Source organism: Battus philenor, unplaced genomic scaffold (assembly GCF_028537555.1).
Source record: "Battus philenor isolate CCGP_79_NKW_IND1 unplaced genomic scaffold, ilBatPhil1.0.hap1 SCAF_14, whole genome shotgun sequence".
Classification (NCBI taxonomy): domain Eukaryota; kingdom Metazoa; phylum Arthropoda; class Insecta; order Lepidoptera; family Papilionidae; genus Battus; species Battus philenor.
The window spans coordinates 9,251,361-9,271,342 of NW_027181676.1; the positions used below are offsets into that span (position 1 = coordinate 9,251,361).

At 32.1% G+C, this 19,982-nt stretch overlaps 3 protein-coding genes across 3 annotated transcripts in view; 2 read left to right on the forward strand and 1 right to left on the reverse strand.

Moving 5' to 3' along the window:
- LOC137918535 (uncharacterized) overlaps positions 1-5,173 on the forward strand; it is a 32,498-nt gene extending 27,325 nt beyond the window's left edge. The window contains exon 5 of the mRNA XM_068761356.1: positions 4,888-5,173. Within this exon, the coding sequence (XP_068617457.1) occupies positions 4,888-5,048 (161 nt within the window). The 3' untranslated portion in view covers positions 5,049-5,173. The remainder of the gene's footprint in view (positions 1-4,887) is intronic.
- A 664-nt stretch (positions 5,174-5,837) lies between these two features.
- RfC38 (replication factor C subunit RfC38) lies at positions 5,838-6,988 on the reverse strand. The gene has a single exon (XM_068761139.1). The coding sequence runs from the start codon at positions 6,940-6,942 to the stop codon at positions 5,875-5,877; it is 1,068 nt and encodes a 355-aa protein (XP_068617240.1). The 5' UTR covers positions 6,943-6,988; the 3' UTR covers positions 5,838-5,874.
- Positions 6,989-7,401: 413 nt separating this feature from the next.
- Positions 7,402-17,857, forward strand: LOC137918344 (beta-secretase 1-like). Its single transcript, XM_068761120.1, has 9 exons — positions 7,402-7,650; positions 7,952-8,071; positions 8,948-9,100; positions 10,229-10,403; positions 10,952-11,226; positions 11,639-11,713; positions 13,912-14,019; positions 15,568-15,702; positions 17,500-17,857. The coding sequence occupies exons 1-9, from the start codon at positions 7,507-7,509 to the stop codon at positions 17,806-17,808; spliced, it is 1,494 nt and encodes a 497-aa protein (XP_068617221.1). The 5' UTR covers positions 7,402-7,506; the 3' UTR covers positions 17,809-17,857.
- Positions 17,858-19,982: the final 2,125 nt, after the last annotated feature.

Here is a 19,982-nt window from a genome sequence, read left to right on the forward strand (position 1 = left end):
TTAGCATACCTATATCTAGGAGACCAGATCGAATAAACAACAAAAACATTTTTAAAAAATTTCCTTTCCATTGAAAATAAAAAGTTTGATAAAAAAAGAAAACCATACATGCGCGTTGCGACTTGGAAATCTAATCAATCAAGAGGAGCCACTGGTTTAGAAGCAACTGAATTAATAGTCGTGAGAAACGGTGAAGCATTCAACCATTTAATTTATCTTCGGAACACAATTTCCAGGTGCACGTCGTATGCTATTTTTATCTTAATTATTATCAATAATTATTTTAAGTCGGCAAAACAAATTACTAAGAAATTAATACAACGCGTAAAGCTGACCAAATTAGCAAATAACTCGTAAAAAAGATTTTTTTTTTTTTTAATATAATAAATATGTATATTTTGGTAAAAATAATTTATTATGCTGTTCTCCTTGTTATAGGTATATTTGTTTAAACCTATTATATACGTTTCACATTTATGTATTTAAATTTGTATCGTAGTTTCTGTTTTGTATATAATAATGTAATTCCTTTATTTTATCCACAATCTCGCAAAGTCACTAATCGCTGTAAGTTGGTGCGAGGTAATAACTGATCCCAAAAAAAAACTTTCTATTTTTCCCGACTCTGTCCTCGACCGGCTCCGGCACAGTAGTCAGCCTCCATTAATCAATTCGGATCTGTCGCCGATCGTGAGAAACGGCTTATTACACTTTTGCTTAATCACTTTCAGCAGATTTCAGGTGCTCTACCGCTTTCGTACATTAGTTTTCTACCGAAATAAAGGGAATTAAGATATAATTATGATTTATTTGTGAACATATTCTTAGAGTTATTCATTCTTGTTTTCTTATAAGAAGTATTTGTGACGCAATATCATCTTGTTAGAAATGAAACAGTTTTGTGTGAATTAAACGAATGTCTATTCTATACCTTATATTTTTATTCAACTTCAAGAATAATATCATGAAATGTTTCCATAGTCGAGCCGCGTATGAATGGCTTGTTGAGGCGCCGTTTGTCAATCCGATGTGCTGTTGCACTTTAGGCGTTATTCGAATTACGTTCCCTGTCATTTAGAAGATTGTTTACTCTTTGCTAGAAAAGTTTCTTTTTTTATCGGGACTCGCGCGTTAGTAATTGAGCAATTGTATATAGCTCCAAGTAGCACCTAAATATTTATCTGTATCAATATTATTTGCTTTACTTTTTGTTGGTTATATATACGTAAATTATAAAAAATGAATAAAGAAACATTATTATAAACAAATATTTTACATTACATTACATATACATTTACACGTTTTTTTCTATTGTAATGCGTTAGACCATTATTTCTGGCTGTACAAAGTCTATAGGGACAGGTAGAAAGAATAATTAATTTTAATAAGTAATAATACTAATTATTAAAACGCTTTTATTTAAATATAAAAGTGATTTAAGATATCTGTAATAAAGGATTATCATTACTACTAGGGGAACCGGAAAGTAATATCGCTTTCTTAAGTTAAATTCGCACGACTACATTTTTAATAAGTTTTTATTTCTAATTAACAATATATTTACCTTCATTATCAACAACCTTTTGCCATCTAGTATACAAATTTTCAACACCGGAGCGGTAAAACTGAATCGGTTTTTGAAAATATGTCGACAGAACTACATACAATGCATTAATTGACAACAAATGAGCTGTTCTTACACCTATTTAAACCTTTTACACCTGCAACCAATCACCCTGTATAGATCACAATACATTTGTTTATATCAATAAACATGAATTTAATTATAGAATTACAATAAACCGGAAGTTAAAGCTAATAATGGCTATCCATTTTTGTCATTAATCAAATACTATATGATGTGTAATATTAACAGTGTTCATTTATCAACGTTTCAATAATTAGCAACTCGAGCAATGAATCATTGTCTATATTTTCACGGCACAGCGATGTATTTACTTTTTGTATTTTACACAAATTAAAAGTAACGTATTACGTAATTATTTCGTAAAAAAATATAGGTTAAAACATAGAAGGAAAGCAAGTTCACACCATGCTTGATTTTCATTGTTCTTTAGACCATACAGCAGAGAGTAATAGTTAAAATTTTGTGTAATGAGGGTACAAAATGGTGAATATGAAACACATAACATGCTTCACTAAGAACTAGGGTAACGTAACATAAATAATTAAAGAGAAATAAAAAAATTACGATATCCAATAGAAAATTAAGTGTAATAGATAGTTTTATTTACTTCATCTACGAATTCGGAGTAACTTTTAGCGTAAACCACGTCGAAATCAATGTAACATTTTTAGCATGATCTCAAATATACTTCCGAGTATTAAAATACAAAATTTCATAGTTTTATTAAACGAAAACTACATTTTTTAAAAGTATTATGTATATTGATATAAAAATATTAAATAATGGATTAAATTTGATGAATAAAAAACTTTTGTATATTATTCGACGGGCGATTGGTTACAGGTGTAAAAAATTTTGAAGGAATGAATGTATAGCTCATTTTTCAGCAAAAAGCTTTCAGGCTTTTACAGCTACTTTCAGTCACATTGTATAAAGCGATCACTGAAATATATTACATTAATTTATTATTTCTATTGGAATGCTATAGGTCAATTACTCCGATTAGTACAAAATATCCAGAGACAGATAGTAAACAATAACTAATTGTTTATTTATTAAATAATATGAAATTTTCTTGATGTAATTTATTATTTCTGAAAACAATGACTTTGGTTTAAGGTGTACCATTTATTAATTGACATCAAATAAGCTACATATTCATCACTTTGAAGCTTTTATGCTTATAAAAATCACCATGAAATTACATGTAAATGTATATATGGTGAATAATTGCCGTATTTTCTGTTTAAAAATGCGAGACAGATACTTTTGTTCTTTATTCTAACTAAACACTGTTATATGCATTCTGCCGCAGGGCTCTTTACTATAGAATGTTTCATATGTACCTGCGGAAATAATATCATAAAGGGTTCTGAGAGTGGCGTTGCGTTGCCGTTTGTTGCGGCAACGTTTGTCAACGCGGTCTCCTGTCGTGGCGACGTTTGTGCAAAATGCGTCGCCAATTGCGACTGCGTTCTTGAAGGTCGCATCTCAAAAAAGACGTTGGTTAAAAGGGTGTCGGCTTCGCTCAAAGCCACAATATTATAATTAAAATCATCGTAGCGTAACAATTAAAAACGACAGTATTTTCTTTTACACAGAATGTGCTGCTTTTCTTTGCATGGACCATAAATCTATTTAGACTCGCGATAAATATGTCAAAGTACTGAACCGAACCATTTCAAGCTAATTTTCTTTCGAAAATCTTTCTTGGTTCTTATTTGGGCTGCCTTTCATTACACAATCTTGGTTGGTATTACACTTGAAGATTGAGAAGACAACAGCTAAGTTAGAATCGCAAATCTAAACTTGAAAGAACATCCATGACATGACATTTTATTTCTTATGATTTACAATAAAAATGACATCTTCGTTGTATACGAATATGAACCCACTCGGTGAACATGAAAAGTTGAAGCCATCGGACGTTACGTAGTAGTATTTAGTAATAAAGAACCTTACTGATTGTTACTCTATTTTTTGATGAACAGTGGTAGCCCAACGGTAGAGGACTGGGACTTACGATCTATTTCGCGGGCCTGGATACAATCATAAATGATTCATACCTTGTGCAATAATTATCTGCCTGCCACTGCTCTCAGACAAATTTCCAGAAGATGAGTAGAAACGTCTTCTGCGTACCGTTATACCAAGCGATTATGGAACAGCTCTCCATAGATATATTTAAGAGAGGCCCATGCCTTGCATTAAGCATCTATGGGTTGAAACGACTCTATTTATTCCTTTCTTTCGAAAAGTCTAATTATTGTTTCTGAAATAAAAAGAGAAAGAAATAAGCTGATGTCTACAAGTTTAAGAACTCAAAATTAACTCTTTCTGTAAACATGTGTCGTTCTAGATTTACTTAGACGTTAGAGTACTCTAAATCGTTCTTTTTTCCATAACGGCTCCCTTAGGAACCTCCGCTTGAGCCCTGAGGTTATTTCTAATACTTAATTGAGAAGCCACCTAGCTCTGAAGTAGTTTTGGCGAATGATATATGAATTGACTGGACACATGGGCACACAAGGGGATACGACGACAAAAGCTGCCACTAAAAAAAACGTTTAACATTCCGGTTTAAGGATTTCCAAGATGGCCAAAATTCTACTCGACCAACTAGTTCGAAAAGCGTTGGCGCTAAAAGTAGAAATCGTGAAAGGAACTTCGGGAACGCTTCTATCTTTATAATTAGAAACTTGTCCGATGTGGGTACGGCGGTATCGCAGCAAGTTATCTGATTCTTTTTGTTTTACTTTATCTTTCACCATAAAGAGCAAAAAAGTATAATAGAGAAATAATAAAAGGTTAGCGATCTATACGGAATTAAGAAACAAAATTTCTTGGACAATGTACTATATATTTAATTTTTTGTTATATATTTAGGATTAGAAAACCTTGAGAGTACAGAGAAGTTTTCTATCCTAAATTTAAAACTATATGAAAAGTAGACCACATGACCTTTTTATACGGGGTTATATTACTGAATGCTTAGGCGAAGAGTAGCCTCAATCACGCGGCACATGTGTTCGTTGCTTGTTATCAAAACTATTACTTTGGCATCGGTCAAGACTTGAGGGTTAGCAAGCGGCCAATATATGAAGGTTCAAGTGGCAGCTACATATATTTTATATAAATAAAATAACAAAACGAAAAACCGGAAGTTTAGGCAATTCTTCGAATACCTCAAACTTCTATTTGCTTAAATACCAAATTAATTTCTTTTAATTATTTTCTAGGCAATGAAGATGCAAGAAAAATTGAACAAGTACTGCAAGCAAAGCAATCAATATTAGATCACATGTCAAATGAAGTCGTTGTAGCTCTAATGCATGCTGTTGTAGATAACTTCAGACTATTTGCAAGTAGAGTACCTGTCAAAAACTATTATATAATTTAAGCATAGACTATTTATTACAAATTTATCTTATTAACTACAAACATTAAATGACTACTGCCATAGATAAACAAAGATTTTATAAAGAGACTTTTAATGTTGAAAGGAGTGTACTCCTTTAGCCACAACATAATACGAAATATGAATTATCTACTCTTGACATAATACAATTAGTATTGTAAAAAAATAACATAAAATTAAGAATAAAAAATTTCAAAAAATGGTGGTAGTTTTATATTCCTTGCTCCCCTCCCTCAATGCCACATATTACAGATAAACTCTCTCACACACCTGTGTATATGCTATATTAGTTTGGTAAAATATGTAACTCTGTTTATATAGTAACATAATATAGAAAAAATAAATAAAATGTTAACAAATTGTATTGTAACCTCTCTGATCTCAGCTGTATAGGTTTGACAATCTATTATGAAAATCAATTGTAATCATAAATGTTAACAATCTGTATTCCTCCGGATTGCATTAATAACTTCATTTTGATAACATCCTTAGAATTGTATTTATATTTTGAAGTATGTAATAATATTAGATAAATAAAACAATTTACTTTTTCTTGAAGTGTATCTCAGAAGTTTTGGTTAAATAATATGTATAATTTGATTGATGTGCAAAATCTTGTTTCAAGTAGTTTACTAGGTGACTACTGAGCACATACATAAGTAATTTGAATACCTTACTTCAGACTCATCAGTGTTTATCAACATTTATCTACTATTTCATATTTATAAATGATAACAAAAGATATATTAAAAATATTTTATTTGTTCCCTTTTAATTATATTTTACTTAAATACATTATAACAAAAGATTAAAAGACATCACCGAGAGATTCTTCAACAAACTTTTTATATATTGCCATGAATTTGGCTACAAAGGCTTCGAGATGAAATATTGGTTTATTACCAAGTTTCATTCTATGCTCATACTCAGCTGCATGACTTGCTATTTGGCATTTCATTGACATATCACAATTACGCACTAATTCACATAGGAGACCTGAAAAGATCATGTCAGCAGGTATACCATGTATTAATAGCTCATACAATTTCTGTCTAACTTCTCCAAGTTTTTTTGGGGACTGTTCACATAATATCATTGCAGCAGTTTCTCTTATATATTGTTGCCAATCAGGTTCTGGAACTTTTTGATTAGCTGTAAATGGATACTGCTGGACTTTACAAGCTTCACACATGAGCAAAGCTCTTCGTAAATTTCTATCAGCCGCTTTAGCAATACGTAATCCAAGCTCAGAAGGAAGACTTAATCCTTCTTTCTTACAAACTGCATGTAAAACAGTAGCAATTTCATTTTCGGTAGGAGCTGGAACTCTAATAGTAAGGCAACGTGATCTTATAGCAGGGATGACTCGTGATATAGAATTGGCAATTAAAATAAGACGACAAGTAGCAACATATTTCTCCATCGTACGACGTAGAGCATGTTGTGCATCTTTAGTAAGATCATCAACTTCATTCAATATTACGACTTTGAACTCTCGTTGCCCTGAAGAGTCAATTTGATGGGTTTGTGCTACGTTCTTCACTAAGTCCATAATAACAACTCTATCGTGTATTCCCACATCTGTTGGGTTAACCTCAATGTGATAGTTACTGCTAACGGTCATAATTTCTATTTTCTTATTAGACGGAGTAGTAAAATGCATAGTTTCTTGTCTTAAACGTTCTGCTCCGGAACCATATAATTCTCTTAACAAACACATAATCCTCGTCTTTTTACCGGCACCCGAAGGTCCGTAAACGAGAAGATGAGGGAAGTCGCTTTGTTGAACTAAATTTTTTAATGTTATTGCTTGATCCTTGTGGAAATCTAGCTTCATTAAATCTTTAGGTCTGTGTTTATCGACCCACAAACTCATTGTTTAAATTATTTAAAAGTTGTAAATAAACTAACTGTCTGATATCCGAAAAATTTTGCTCCTTTTATATGTTAGGCAAAGGACATTGGTCTATACAGTCAGTTTGTGAAAAGTTTCTTTTAATGTTACTTTGTTAAAAAATTATATCTATCATACATAAATATATTCATAAATATAATATCCCGAAAATGAATTTGCCAAGAAATATAATAAAGAAAATATGGTAAAAGTAAAAGATGACTATTTATGCTGTTTAGTTTCTTCATTATTGTATATTTTTGTACCAATAATATTTATTTGTTATTATTATTTTCGACTACTTTTTCCTGAACATAAATTTTAAAGTTTTGGTAAGAACAACCTAATTAAGCTAGATCAAAATAATCTTTTTGACATATGACAGTTCTTATGCCGTATTAGGAATAAGTCAATAAATAAATTTTCAATATCAATTAATTTTAGACGCTGAACAAAACAAATTAAGTTTTTACCGTATAGAAGTCTAGTCCAGTGCCTATGGCTTAGTTTCAAGTTTTGTTCCAGTACAATTGCTGCGACTAAAATATGTTTTACATTACAAGTATCTTTATTGTGCAATTGATTCTGCTTCTTGTGTTGAAAAAAACTTGTGCAGAAAATTATAACCTTTTTGGGGAAGCTGGTCAAGCTTACTCCATAGAAATAAGTGTTGGACATCCTGGTCAGAAGGTAAAGAAATTAAGTGCAGGCAAAAATAACTAGTTATACGAATTTTCTTAATTTTTCTCTTAAATCAATGGAGGACCATACCATCCACCATATACGGCCCTTTTCTTTTCTTATCTCGGCAATGGGAGCTTTTCTTTAGGAAGTTGGCTGTCAATCAGAAAGGAATTAAGGAAAGGAAAAGCCCAAAGCATGCTTTACGTTAATGCTATTTTATTCCATTTAAATAGTCCAATGAAAATTATCACAATTAAATTAGTATTTAAATATTACTTCCTTATTACACCAGTCAATTATATTTCAGCTGAATGTGATAGTAGACACAGGAAGTGCTACATTAGCAATTGCATCATATCCACGACTAGACAATGATAAATATTTTGAATTAAGAAATTCATCAAGTATTTATGAAAGTGGCAAAGAGGTTAGTATATAAAATTTTGTTTGGTGTGATATGAAAAATTATTGCTTTGATTATAGAGTTGTAGGCATCGTACAGCTAACTCACAAAATGTCTTTATAACTTTTATAGCTGTTTCAAAGTCAAAGCTAGAAGATATACAATATACCAGGAACTATGTGTAGTTGTTAAGTTAAAAAAGTTTTTGAGCACATTGCCAAGATATTACATTAATATCACTTTTTTTCCTTATTATCTGATGCGTCTGGAAGAAAATGCTGTTTGCAATAATGCCCATAATTTTATACACAAACATATGGGCCTATTTCATATGATTTCTTTTCATGTCCCATTAATGTACTAGATATAGTGTAAATAAATATATCACAACATATTGGCTATGATGGCAGAAGTTCTTTGTGGATATTACAATGCCAATGCCAAATGTTTTAGATGTACAATTATTTGTATAAGTGTAGTACTGTTTACTTTTTACCATAAGATAAAAACTCAAAAGTGACTATTTACAATTGGTACAAAAATAAATGTAAGTCTCATTAGGAACTGTAATTTCAAACATAATTTCCTAATAAATATTAAAAAAAATGATTTGATTATACACTATTTATGCAATCTTTTACATTAGAGTAAACTATTCTCTTAGACAATAGTCTTGTTTAGTAAAAACTATGATATGTACACATAAAAATATACATTTTAGCTATTATAATTTAGGTAATAATTTTCATTCCTTAACTTCATTACAGAGTACTTTTAAATTGTAAATTTAGTCATCTTAGTCACTTCTCCAGATATTTTAGTAAAAACATGCTTTGTGTAAGAGTATTGTGAGCTTATCACTGTCAATAATTATTTACTTAATTGATTCTAATATTTCAGGTACAAGCTAAATATTCACAGGGTACATGGGTGGGCAAGTTGGTGTCAGATTATGTATATTTTCCTTCATTACCATCCATTCCAGAGATTAGATGTGATGTAGCACTGATCACTAAAAGTCATAAATTTTTTATGAATGGTTCAGGATGGCAGGTGTGTTATGTTACAATAATCATTAGTAATTGTAATTTTCATACTGTTATACTTTTTTCAATTATGTCACCATCTGAGTGTGTACTGCCTAATGGCACTCTTTGTATCTAAGGTACAATTATTTCATTTATATTACATGCCTATTTACTAAAATTTTTATATTTTGTTTTTATTTTCTTACTATTTTTAAAATATTCCAATTTTCTTATAATTTTTATTTTTCCTTTTATTTTACTATTTTCTTTATTTGTTTTACTTTTACATCATTACATTTACGTTATTTATTTTCTCTTCCTTTACCTGGGTACAGCGAACTGTCCTTCTTTACCAGAGCTTCAAGAACTATATTTTCTATAAAGGCGAGGAGATGTGGCAGTAATGCATCAAAGTCTAATTGCTTGTACTGTTATATTGGCCATATATACTAGCCCTTTATTGTGTTCAAGATTCAAATTGTTTTTGCAATGTGATTTAAGTTAGATTCATAATTATTAGTTTAATGGTAAAACATCTACTGTGAGATTTAGGCCTCTCCAAAAGGTTTCCAGTAAGACTGGTTGGGAGCAGTCTGCATCCAGTGTCTTCTAATGACCTCAAGATGTTATAAAATAGACATTTATTTTTTAGTGCAGCTTTTATTAATAATTATGGAATAATCCTTAACTTCTATGCATTTTGTGTATCTTATATTGAAAATATGCAAATTTTTATGTGCATCATTAGATGTGATCTAAAGTAAATGGGGCTATTAGGAGGAGTTTATAGTTGTTACCCCTGATTGAATTCTCAGTATTGCATTATGGCCACTAAATCCACACACCTTTTCTCCATTACTAATTTTATTATTGTTAAAAAAAATTTTAATAAAAATCTTACATTAAAAAATAAAAAAATCTTATAATTTTTTATGATATGAACATCAAATATGTAGGAATGTGTTTTAAAGGTGTTTTAATTGTGAACAACTTTGTAGCTATAAACTACATATAATTATTTTTGTTTACTTGTTTAATATATATGAAACCCTTTTTAATTTATTAACAAACAATATTTTTGGTACACAAACAATATTATTGGTTTTTGTTAGGTGTGAGAAGATATAACCAAAACATTTTTCGATATTTTCAGGGCCTCCTTGGTTTAGCTTACTTGCCAGTTGGAGCATGGGGTGACAATGTTATAGTAGGTTCTTGGTTAGATTCAGTAGATCATATGCTCAAGAAGCCTATGTCTTTTGAATTAAAACTTTGTGGTGTCCAAGGTGTAACCAATGCAACTCATTATGGAAACTTGAGAATATTAGGTAAGTAAATAGCTATGTAGATATAGGCAGATATTTTAGTGAGATCTACATCCATGCATGCGCCCTTCGCATATTTTTTAAATGCTATTGAAAAAGTCAATTTTATGCACCCTGTAATATTCTATTCGTATATCAAATACTTTGCAGTACAAATCATTACTTTATTTTTTTTCATTTTCATGTAACGGTGATAAACTTCTTTGAACGACCATCCAAAATAAAACATATGTGACCTGATTTTTTGAAGAAAATAGCACTATTAACAAATCAAAATTGAGTTAAAATAATTATTATATCCAACACTACTGTTAATTTATACTTTATCTCATATTTTTTAAAATAATTTGCTGGAATTTCCAACCACCTATACTAGCATCCAATTGTTGTGTCTAATTTCTTTTTGGCATATACTGTCCTCCAGAAAAAAAGGTCGTATTATCAACTGTTAAGAATTAAATTCATTATGACGCTAACTGTTTACATTTCAAGAGAAACTTTTCATTTATCTTTTAAATCTTTTTAAATTGTCGAAAATATTTTATCAACAGATGACCAATCCTTAACAAAAGAAGAAAGCTACGCATTTCGTACACCTATTCTCAGGAAACGATGGTTTGTGGTAGGAGTGTTGTCAATACGTGTGGTCTCTACTGCTTCACATACAACTTCAGTGGCTTTAAAATCAAAGACTGAAAATATTTCTGAAACTCAAAACAAAACTGTTAAAATAGATGATGATATGTGTCAAAGACTGAATGAACAAAAAAGTATTGTGGACAGCGGAACAACTAATATAAGGTTCCCAGATGAGTTGTTTGGTCAGGTGAGTATTCTTGTCACAGACTTGTCATAATCTTCCGTTTCTGGTATTGCTTGTGGTTATAGATTATAAACTTCAGGCTAACATAATATAAACATGCATATAAAAGGTACGACTTAGCAATATTTTACTGACCTATCAAAGAGAAGTTAACTGAAACAAAATTAATGTTTTGTATAATTTTAATTTAAGTGATTACCATAGTCTATGCTGTAACAGCAGAGTTAAGATTAGTCTGTGCATTTGACTTCAACATTGTTACATGTAGCTTATACTTGAGACTTTGTTTATATTTATTTTAGGAAACACTTAAAAATGTAAAAAATATGGTAATAGAAGAACACTGTATTTAATCTGCCATAGTACAACCAACAAAGTATGTGCAGTTTTTAAAGTGATTAATTTAACTTTCCAGGTGGTAAAGGAGCTTAGAAATGCGGCTCAGACCAGCAACGTATTAATTTTGGATGATTTTTGGTATCACGGTGAAGTAAGTTGTAGTTTTTACCTATTCTTTTTCATTATTTTACATAGAATATACCATAGAACCAAATGATGGAAAATGTATATACATATCTTATATAAGATAAATTAAACGATCACATGAATTGTTATTAATATGGTGCTACGTTTATGATATATTTTTAGCAATTAAGAAACACAAAACAAAAGCATTTAAACTAACAATAATTATGTTTTAAAACAGTTTTATAACAACAATTTTATAATATACCCCAAAAAACACAAATATAGCTTCTGCTCTCTAGCGATTCACATTTACTTAACATTAAAAATTATCGTCAACTTTTAACAATATTGTAATGTGCAATATTTTTTGTATGGGTGATAAAACTAGTAAAAATCGAAAATGAATAATATAGATGACTTTTTAAATATAACCTCTGCTGAAAATAGAAACTGTCATACTCACTCGGATAGCCTATTAGAAGATAGAGGTAGTTCGTTCAGGGCCTGATGACGGATCAAATTGTCACTTTTTTATTAGAAGTGTAATTATAATATTCGGTATGATCATAAGTTATAAAATAACAAACATAATATTTTAATAAATTATGCAATGTTATAGCCATTTCATTTAAAAAAAAGTGTTATAACTGATATGAATGAATACCTATGTACGTTAAAAAAGCACCCAATTAAATTTAAGTTATTTAAGCACTCGTACATAGTGTCGGGTGAAAAACTTATGTTTTAAACATGATTCATTCAAAATGCAATAAACGGCGCGGGAGCAGGGTGGTGGCGTATTTCTCAGTCACGATGTTACAATAGTCGAATAAGCATCGCGGGTTCGTCGTCGAGACATTTTTTAAGAATAATTGTTCTTATTTACGGACCGAGTGTAAATTTAACTTCTGCGAGCAAAAATTCTGCGCAACTGCATGGGCTGTGAACACCCCACGGTCAAGATTTATCCATTTTTCAAGGACACTCGAAAACTGGTTAAAAGCAGTTTATATGAATATCCACGCCTTACAATACGGAAAAAAGCAACCGCACTGGGACTCTCTAGAGCGTATATTCATTGAATTTCAAAAAAGGATCTGAAGTTTCCTTCTTTTAAAAATCAAATTGTTGAAGAATTTTAAGAACTGAACATGGTTGACACAAAATTTTGTGTCTGACGTTGTTAAAACGTTTTCGCAACGTGAATCCCAGTTTTCGCCAGACGAGGCTCATTTTCACTTAAACAGCAACGTGTTAACGTAACCGTTATTGGTCTCCATAAAACCGGCAATTCTCGACAGAAATATCAAAGACCATTGCATTAGTCCAGGGTAACTGTATTGTGTGCCTTATCCACGAATGAGACTATTGGATTGTTTTTTTTTTTTCGAAAATACTTATGACCAGACGACAAAAGTCAATAGTGAAAATTATAGACGCTTGATCACGGATATCTTTTTTCCGAACCTGCGAGCTCATCTATCGTACTGATCACACAAGCAGTTCCAACAGGATAGTTCGATTACACTTAAGACCGCAGCTTCAATGAATTTGCTTCACTTTGGCCGTGCCGTTCGAGATCACCCGGCTTAAGGTCAATTGAACCAAGTTTACTGCAGCGTGTTGCCCAGAACACAAGGTTTCGTTTTGAACGATGTGCAATCCGTTTGATAATATTTATTTACATACTCTTTAAAAAATATAATTCACATTTTTATTCTATCGTTCAATGCTTTTTAAACTATGTGACAAATATTACATTTTTAAAATTTATGTTTGCAAACATAAATCTATCACAAAATATACATTAGTGTCTTTAATACAACATCGTTTCAACCTATCAACGACCAAGGCATAGGTTTCCCTCAAAGATATCTGTAGGGGGATATGCCATAATCGCCACGCTTACTAGCCGGGTTGACGATCGCAGTGTGGTATTATGATATGCAGAGGTCGCTGCTGTTCATCCTCTAGAAACTTGTATTTGGGCAGTGGCAATCCTATACAATTAATGCATAAAGTGTGAATTATATATAAGACTATGTTCTGGGAATCAAACCGCGACCTACGATTGAAAGTTTCAGTTCTCTACCGTTTGGTTACCACTCCTCAATGTAATACATCATGTAGTAATATTATAACATTACATCAAAAATCACCTTTTATTTTTCCATATCTTAATTGTAGCTTCATTGTAAAAAAAATTCTATTGGTTTTCAGGCTGCCTGTTGGCCAGAGCCCCAGCAGTGGTCACTACCAAGATTGGCGATAGATTTGTTAGATGCGGATGCAGAAAATCAATATTTCACTATCGAAATACCTCCCCAGGTACGAGTTTTTTTATTACGAAGATAATATTCTACATTTTATGTATATAATCCATTCTTTTGTTTTACTCATAGTCACCTCCTGAGTTACGACGATGGAGGTAGACCAGGTCAATCGCGAACTACCCTCCTACCATGCACATACCGCAGGCAGTTGCCATATTGCTACCAGAAGCGCTATGGCGCTCCTTAGGTACACGTGCGACGAAACTGCAGAGGGAGGGAGGGGGAGAGAACCTAACGTCTGCTTCGTTTCATTAGTCCTTCGTCAACGCTTTTCCTTGGTTCTGCTCTTATGGCGCGGTACAGTAGTTTCGATAGCACTTTTGCGCATACTACAATGCGGTTTTCTTATGTCCTTTATAAATGCTGTTTGTCCCTTGCCATTTGCGGCTTTTTCCTACGAAAGGTGACAAATCGATAAAGGCCTCTACAGTAACCTAGCTCGTTATTTCAATATACAAGGAGATCACGGGGACCTTCAAGAGGAACCCTAGGCTTCGGCTGTGACTTATACGTGTTTATGGATTTAGGTTCGGAATTGGGGAGAGCTCTGTTTACTTCATTTGGCACGGAGAGTGTCCGCTGAACTATGGATCAACAAGAGCTCTGTACATCCACAAGGTAGATAGATGTACTCTTTAAGGTCTTTGGATGACCCTGGATACAGGTCGCTATCAATCGGTCCAACAAGAGACGTTTTACGGCTAAAATGAAAATCTTCCGACAATTGCAGCCTAATTAAATGTATGTTCCCTGGTTTAAAATGTGCAGACATCGTCGAATAACTAATTATACAGCTTTCTTTAAAATTTTACTTATCCCTTTGGTTACACGTGGTTTATTTTGATTTTCTGTTGACTATGTTTCGAAGTAATTCGTCGACGACTTTACTAAACGACAGCGGCTTGTGTCCTATTAAAGCTGTGATAGAAGTTTTGAAGAGATTTAAACTCAATTTATGTCCTAACTTTGGTCATTACGAAGCAAGTGTCCGGACTATAAATTCTAATTATAACAGTTCCGAAAAGTATCTAAATTTCTTATAGAAATTTTCACTTGTCATTATTACTTCCTAATGCGTCATTATTTTCGTCTTTATATATCATTTACTTCAAATGTGGCAATTAATGACAGGTGGTTTAATTTAGTCTGTGGTTTGTATGAGAAAATAAAATTTATTTTGCATTTTTGCTATATAAGATTCTCGTGTCTTGGTGAATATATTAAATTTAAAAATAATAATTAGCTTAATTGGTTAAACTGTTCTTGAGTGTTTTTCTTAGTTACTGCCACTGCTAAACCGGAAGCAGTCTGCATTCAGAGTCTTCCGAAGACCTGTACAAGATCGTCTGTCCACTTTGTCGTTATTTTTGGTGTTTAATAAGTTTTTAATGACTTTGCTTCTGATAACGGGGCGAATATTCCTCATACTTAGATTCAAATCAAAAGTATATTATGTTGTTGTTTACTGATTTTAACACTGTTTTTCTTAAAACTTTGTTGTTGTTAATATTTGATTGCAAGAAACTGTCTTTTTTGTTTTCAGAATTACATGCGGGTAGTATCGGCTCGAAATAATAGCAGAGAAAGTGGCACTGTATCTGAATTTTGTTACAAATTGGGATTGGAAGCGGGTGGTAAGGAAACAGTTCTCGGATATACGGCGATGGAAGGATTTAAGGTAAAAGGACTTTGTTTTAGTTTAAATTGACGTATTTTACATTTTTATATTTTATATATTATTTTTGCTTTTCGACACGTATATGGAAATTTATTACATATCCAGAAAAACTTTTCCGACTTACCCAGGAAGTGTGTATACCATGTAAATACCAGAATTAAAACAAAAATGTATACCTAAGATTCCACTTCATCGAATTAGTAAATGTCTATGTATACGCCTTAACAAAACTTAGAATCCTATAAAATGTTCAGAATCCAAGAAGAAGAGATCCAAGACTTATATATATATAGTAGTTTACTAAGAAGATGGTTAGGATAGGTGCATTCTAGTTGTGTCTAGGTGCTCTCTAAATTGTTGTTGCCAATAAGTCAAACAGTAAAGAACAAAAGTTTTTTTTTGTATTTTAAGAAGTAATATTACCTGGCTAACATTGCTATTTTTACCGGGGTTCATTTGGGAATAAAAAACGGAAGATACTCCCGCAATGCTTCTAAATAGCATGATCGGTGGTTGGCGACTTCTATGGAACACGAACCGATCTATTCTGATGGGGCCGATAGTTTTTCGGCTGTGAAATGTTTTATTACATCCCTGTATTAAGATTGTCGCGTCGTCCGGAAACTCAAATGAATGTGCCGGGTGTGATAGTTTTGACTTTATTTTACAGTGACATTTTACTTCGGCTGTTTAGTAACATGAGTAGAGTCGACAGAAAAAGAAGGCTGCGTTTTTTCCATACAACACTCGCGCACTAAAATTAAGTTTGTTTGAAGAGCAAAGGCGCAAAGCCGCAAGATTCTCCATTTTCTGAACCATTGTCTTGCTGCTGTCTGGAGGCGTTTGGTCATGGTGTAGAAAGCAACGTCCGAAGTATAGAAACGGGCAGGTGTCGTCTGCGTATATGGCCAAGGTTTCACCTTTAACGAATATCATTTAGTTGGTACAGAGCGTGCGAAGAACCGCCCAAAGACCTATTCTTGGAGCACAATTGCCCTTACTTGGCGTGGCCGGGAACTGATTCCCTCAACGCAGTACTGAAACGCTCGATCGCTCAGAAAGTTTTGTATTTTGCATACGAGACAGTTCTGCATACTGTAATCGTATAGCTTGCGTATACTAGACTTCGCTTTAGCTACGTCGAGAACATGGCCCCCATAGTTGATCCCTTACCCTGGATGCCCTCCGTGATGCGGTGCTGTTCGGGAATTCATAGGTTACAGTTGTTGATTTGTTTTCTATATCATATAAAGGACCATGTGGTGATGCCTGGAATGCAGATTTACATAAAGAATAAAAATAAAGTTTAATTGTAAGTATCAAAATAAGACAATAAATTAAAAAACAAAAGAAAACAATGTATTATGATAAATGAAACATCTGTGATAGAAATAAAAATTAAATTGTTAGAATAGGAAATATTGTGATAAACGATGATAAAACCCTGTACTGTGGTAATTGAGGAAAGGATGAGAGGCGATGCAAAGAAATAAATTAAGAATACATAAGAATGTAAGGTCGAATATAAGAGAATGACAATAAAAAGAAATGTGAAAAAATTATTGAAGACGGTAAAGTTTATTTATCAAAAATAAAATAGGGTGTACGGGAGGTCCCAAATAACGGGAGCGATTAAAAAAAATACGTATTAATTATACGAATTTTGAAAATTTAAGATCATTAGTTGGAAAATTCTTAAGCGTCTATGTCAGTTGAAGAAGCTAAGCTATTGTTCATAAAAAAATGAATTATAATCTCACTATTAAAAATAATTAAAGATGATTATTTTATTTTCAGGTTGTATTCAATAGATCGGCCGGCTGGATCGGCTTCCAAACGTCAAACTGCGGCCCTGAGACTTCAATCCACGGACCTTACAATACATCTTCGTCTCTACTTGTACGATGCAAATTAATAGAACCTATATCAGATGCGGCGATATCCATTAAAGCTGCACAGTGGACTCTTTTCGTGATATCAATGGTAGCTTTAGCTGTGTTAGTGTACTTGTTGGCACCCTGTATTAAAATGTTAATTATGAAACCGTTGCCAAGGTCACAGCAAATTTCTCTATCGCAAGCTGCCTTGGTAACCCAAGAGGCATAACCTCCATCTACGACTATTTTATTAATTTTATTATGCGTGTATTTAATTATTTTCGTTACTTTCTTTAAGGGCACTGTGTGGCATTTACATATATATCCTTTACACATATGTATGTCATGACAACAATGAAAGAAGAGTCCAAATCGATAGAAACAACTCGGATTGAGTTCCCTTATTAGGGCATCTTTCAACTTAAAGCTTAAGGTGTCGCACAGATTAGTCATTTCTGTATTTGAAGAACTGGTCAATGTGAACACAGCTTTTGAATTTGTTTAATTTTTTTTTTATACCGCCAATTGATCAGTAATGGCTGATGACTTAAATTATTTAATAAATAGAATCAATCATGTTATCTAACATTTTAAAATATATATTTACGTATTTTTAACAAATGTAGTAGCATCAATCTTTCGATAATCTACTTAAATGCATATATTTTATGACATTGTTTTTGATGGTCAATATTTTTTTTAATATGTTTGTTTTGTGGTAAAATGGAATTAATTATTAGAATTCTGTGTGTAAAACAACAAGAATTTTATATTATACAGTGCTACCGGAACTGCTGTATCGCGCTTTAGGAAAGTGCGATGTGGTGTGGTCAAGGGAAAAAACAATGACCACTGTCGTTGGGAACTTTGACGGAGGAACACTTAAGGCAGCAGTTTCGATAGCACTAGTAATTTTTTTTTTGAATTACTAATGCATCTTAATGTGGAAAAGTTGGTGCTACTAATAATGATTGCTTCTTAATTTGTTACTATCCATCTTTATTCATATTTAGTAGGAACATATTTTGTTCCTTCCAGCAATATCGTGAAGTTCACTATCATTTTTACGTGAGTGTGTGTGTTTTAATTTAATTATGTGTGATACTTAACTATAGGATAAACAAAGATCTATTTAGTACTTATTTATTGTGACTGATTTACTTTTAATCTATCGAATCTCTATTTTACTCCTGGGAAAGTTTACAGTGTGTAGGCTAGATCTTCCGATGTTTTATTAGTGTTTATGCGGGGCATTTGCGACTAGTTACGCTCTTAAAGAGGTTTCAGTTATAACTGATAGTTATTAGATAGTGATGATTTTGAAATGTTTTAGTCAAATTTAGTTCCTTTGGTGCATCTATTCAAATAAAATTTAAATTAATAGATTCTTAATTAATTGTAGTTTCGGTTGATAATATTATACCTGTATGTAATACATGGTCATAATATTTAATTTTGTAATGATATTTCTATTGTTTACGATATACATATGTTATCGCCCAAGTTACATAGCTTTTTATACACCTGTGGGAAGAATATCATGAAGGGTTCCCACAGTCGCGTGGCTGTGGAAAGCCTTTATGATACTATTCCGAATCCGTCTTCTCAAGTAAACGATTATTCTCTCTCGTCGGTGTGACTCGCGGGATAGCAATTGGGCGATAGCATATGCAGATCCATATGTGACAGCTTCAAAATCGTTTCTGAATAACATTTCATATTTTCTGATTAATTTTTTAATTCATATTTTAGTCTAGAATTTATAGATATTCGTTTTGTGCTGACAGAATATAACACAAAAGTAATATTTAAAACATTGCTTTTGATTGTATTATTTTTAACTGTTTCATGTTTGAAATGAAAATAGTAGTTTGTATGTTGTAAGTTTGAATAGAATTCACGGACTTAGTAAATCGAATTTAATGATGTATATAAAGTGATAGCACTTTAAATTTTTACGTGCGCATATCATAGAAGCAGTGTAGTTTTTAACATTACATATGACTCTTCTCAGTATTATCATGTATTTTATACATTTTACAAATTTTACCACTTACTACATTGCACTTTTTTTGTACAAAATCTTGCAATATTTTTAATACCCACATTTTAAATTTAGTACATTTAAAACTAGAGATAGGATATTCGAGAGCATACTTGCCTAATATTTAGTTATGAAACTACGGAGGCGGCTTTAATGTGTTATTAATAGATGAATTCACAAAATGAAGTATTTTTGTAGTCACAACTTGTGCATGAACGGAGTATTTTGTGGTACAGTCTTTGTTTTAAATAATAGAGATTTTTGTGCTTTTCAGTTCTTTCCATAATAAGCAAACGTTTCAACTTTAGGTTAATATCAACTCGAATATCCAATCTTTGCTTATAACACATGACCATTTC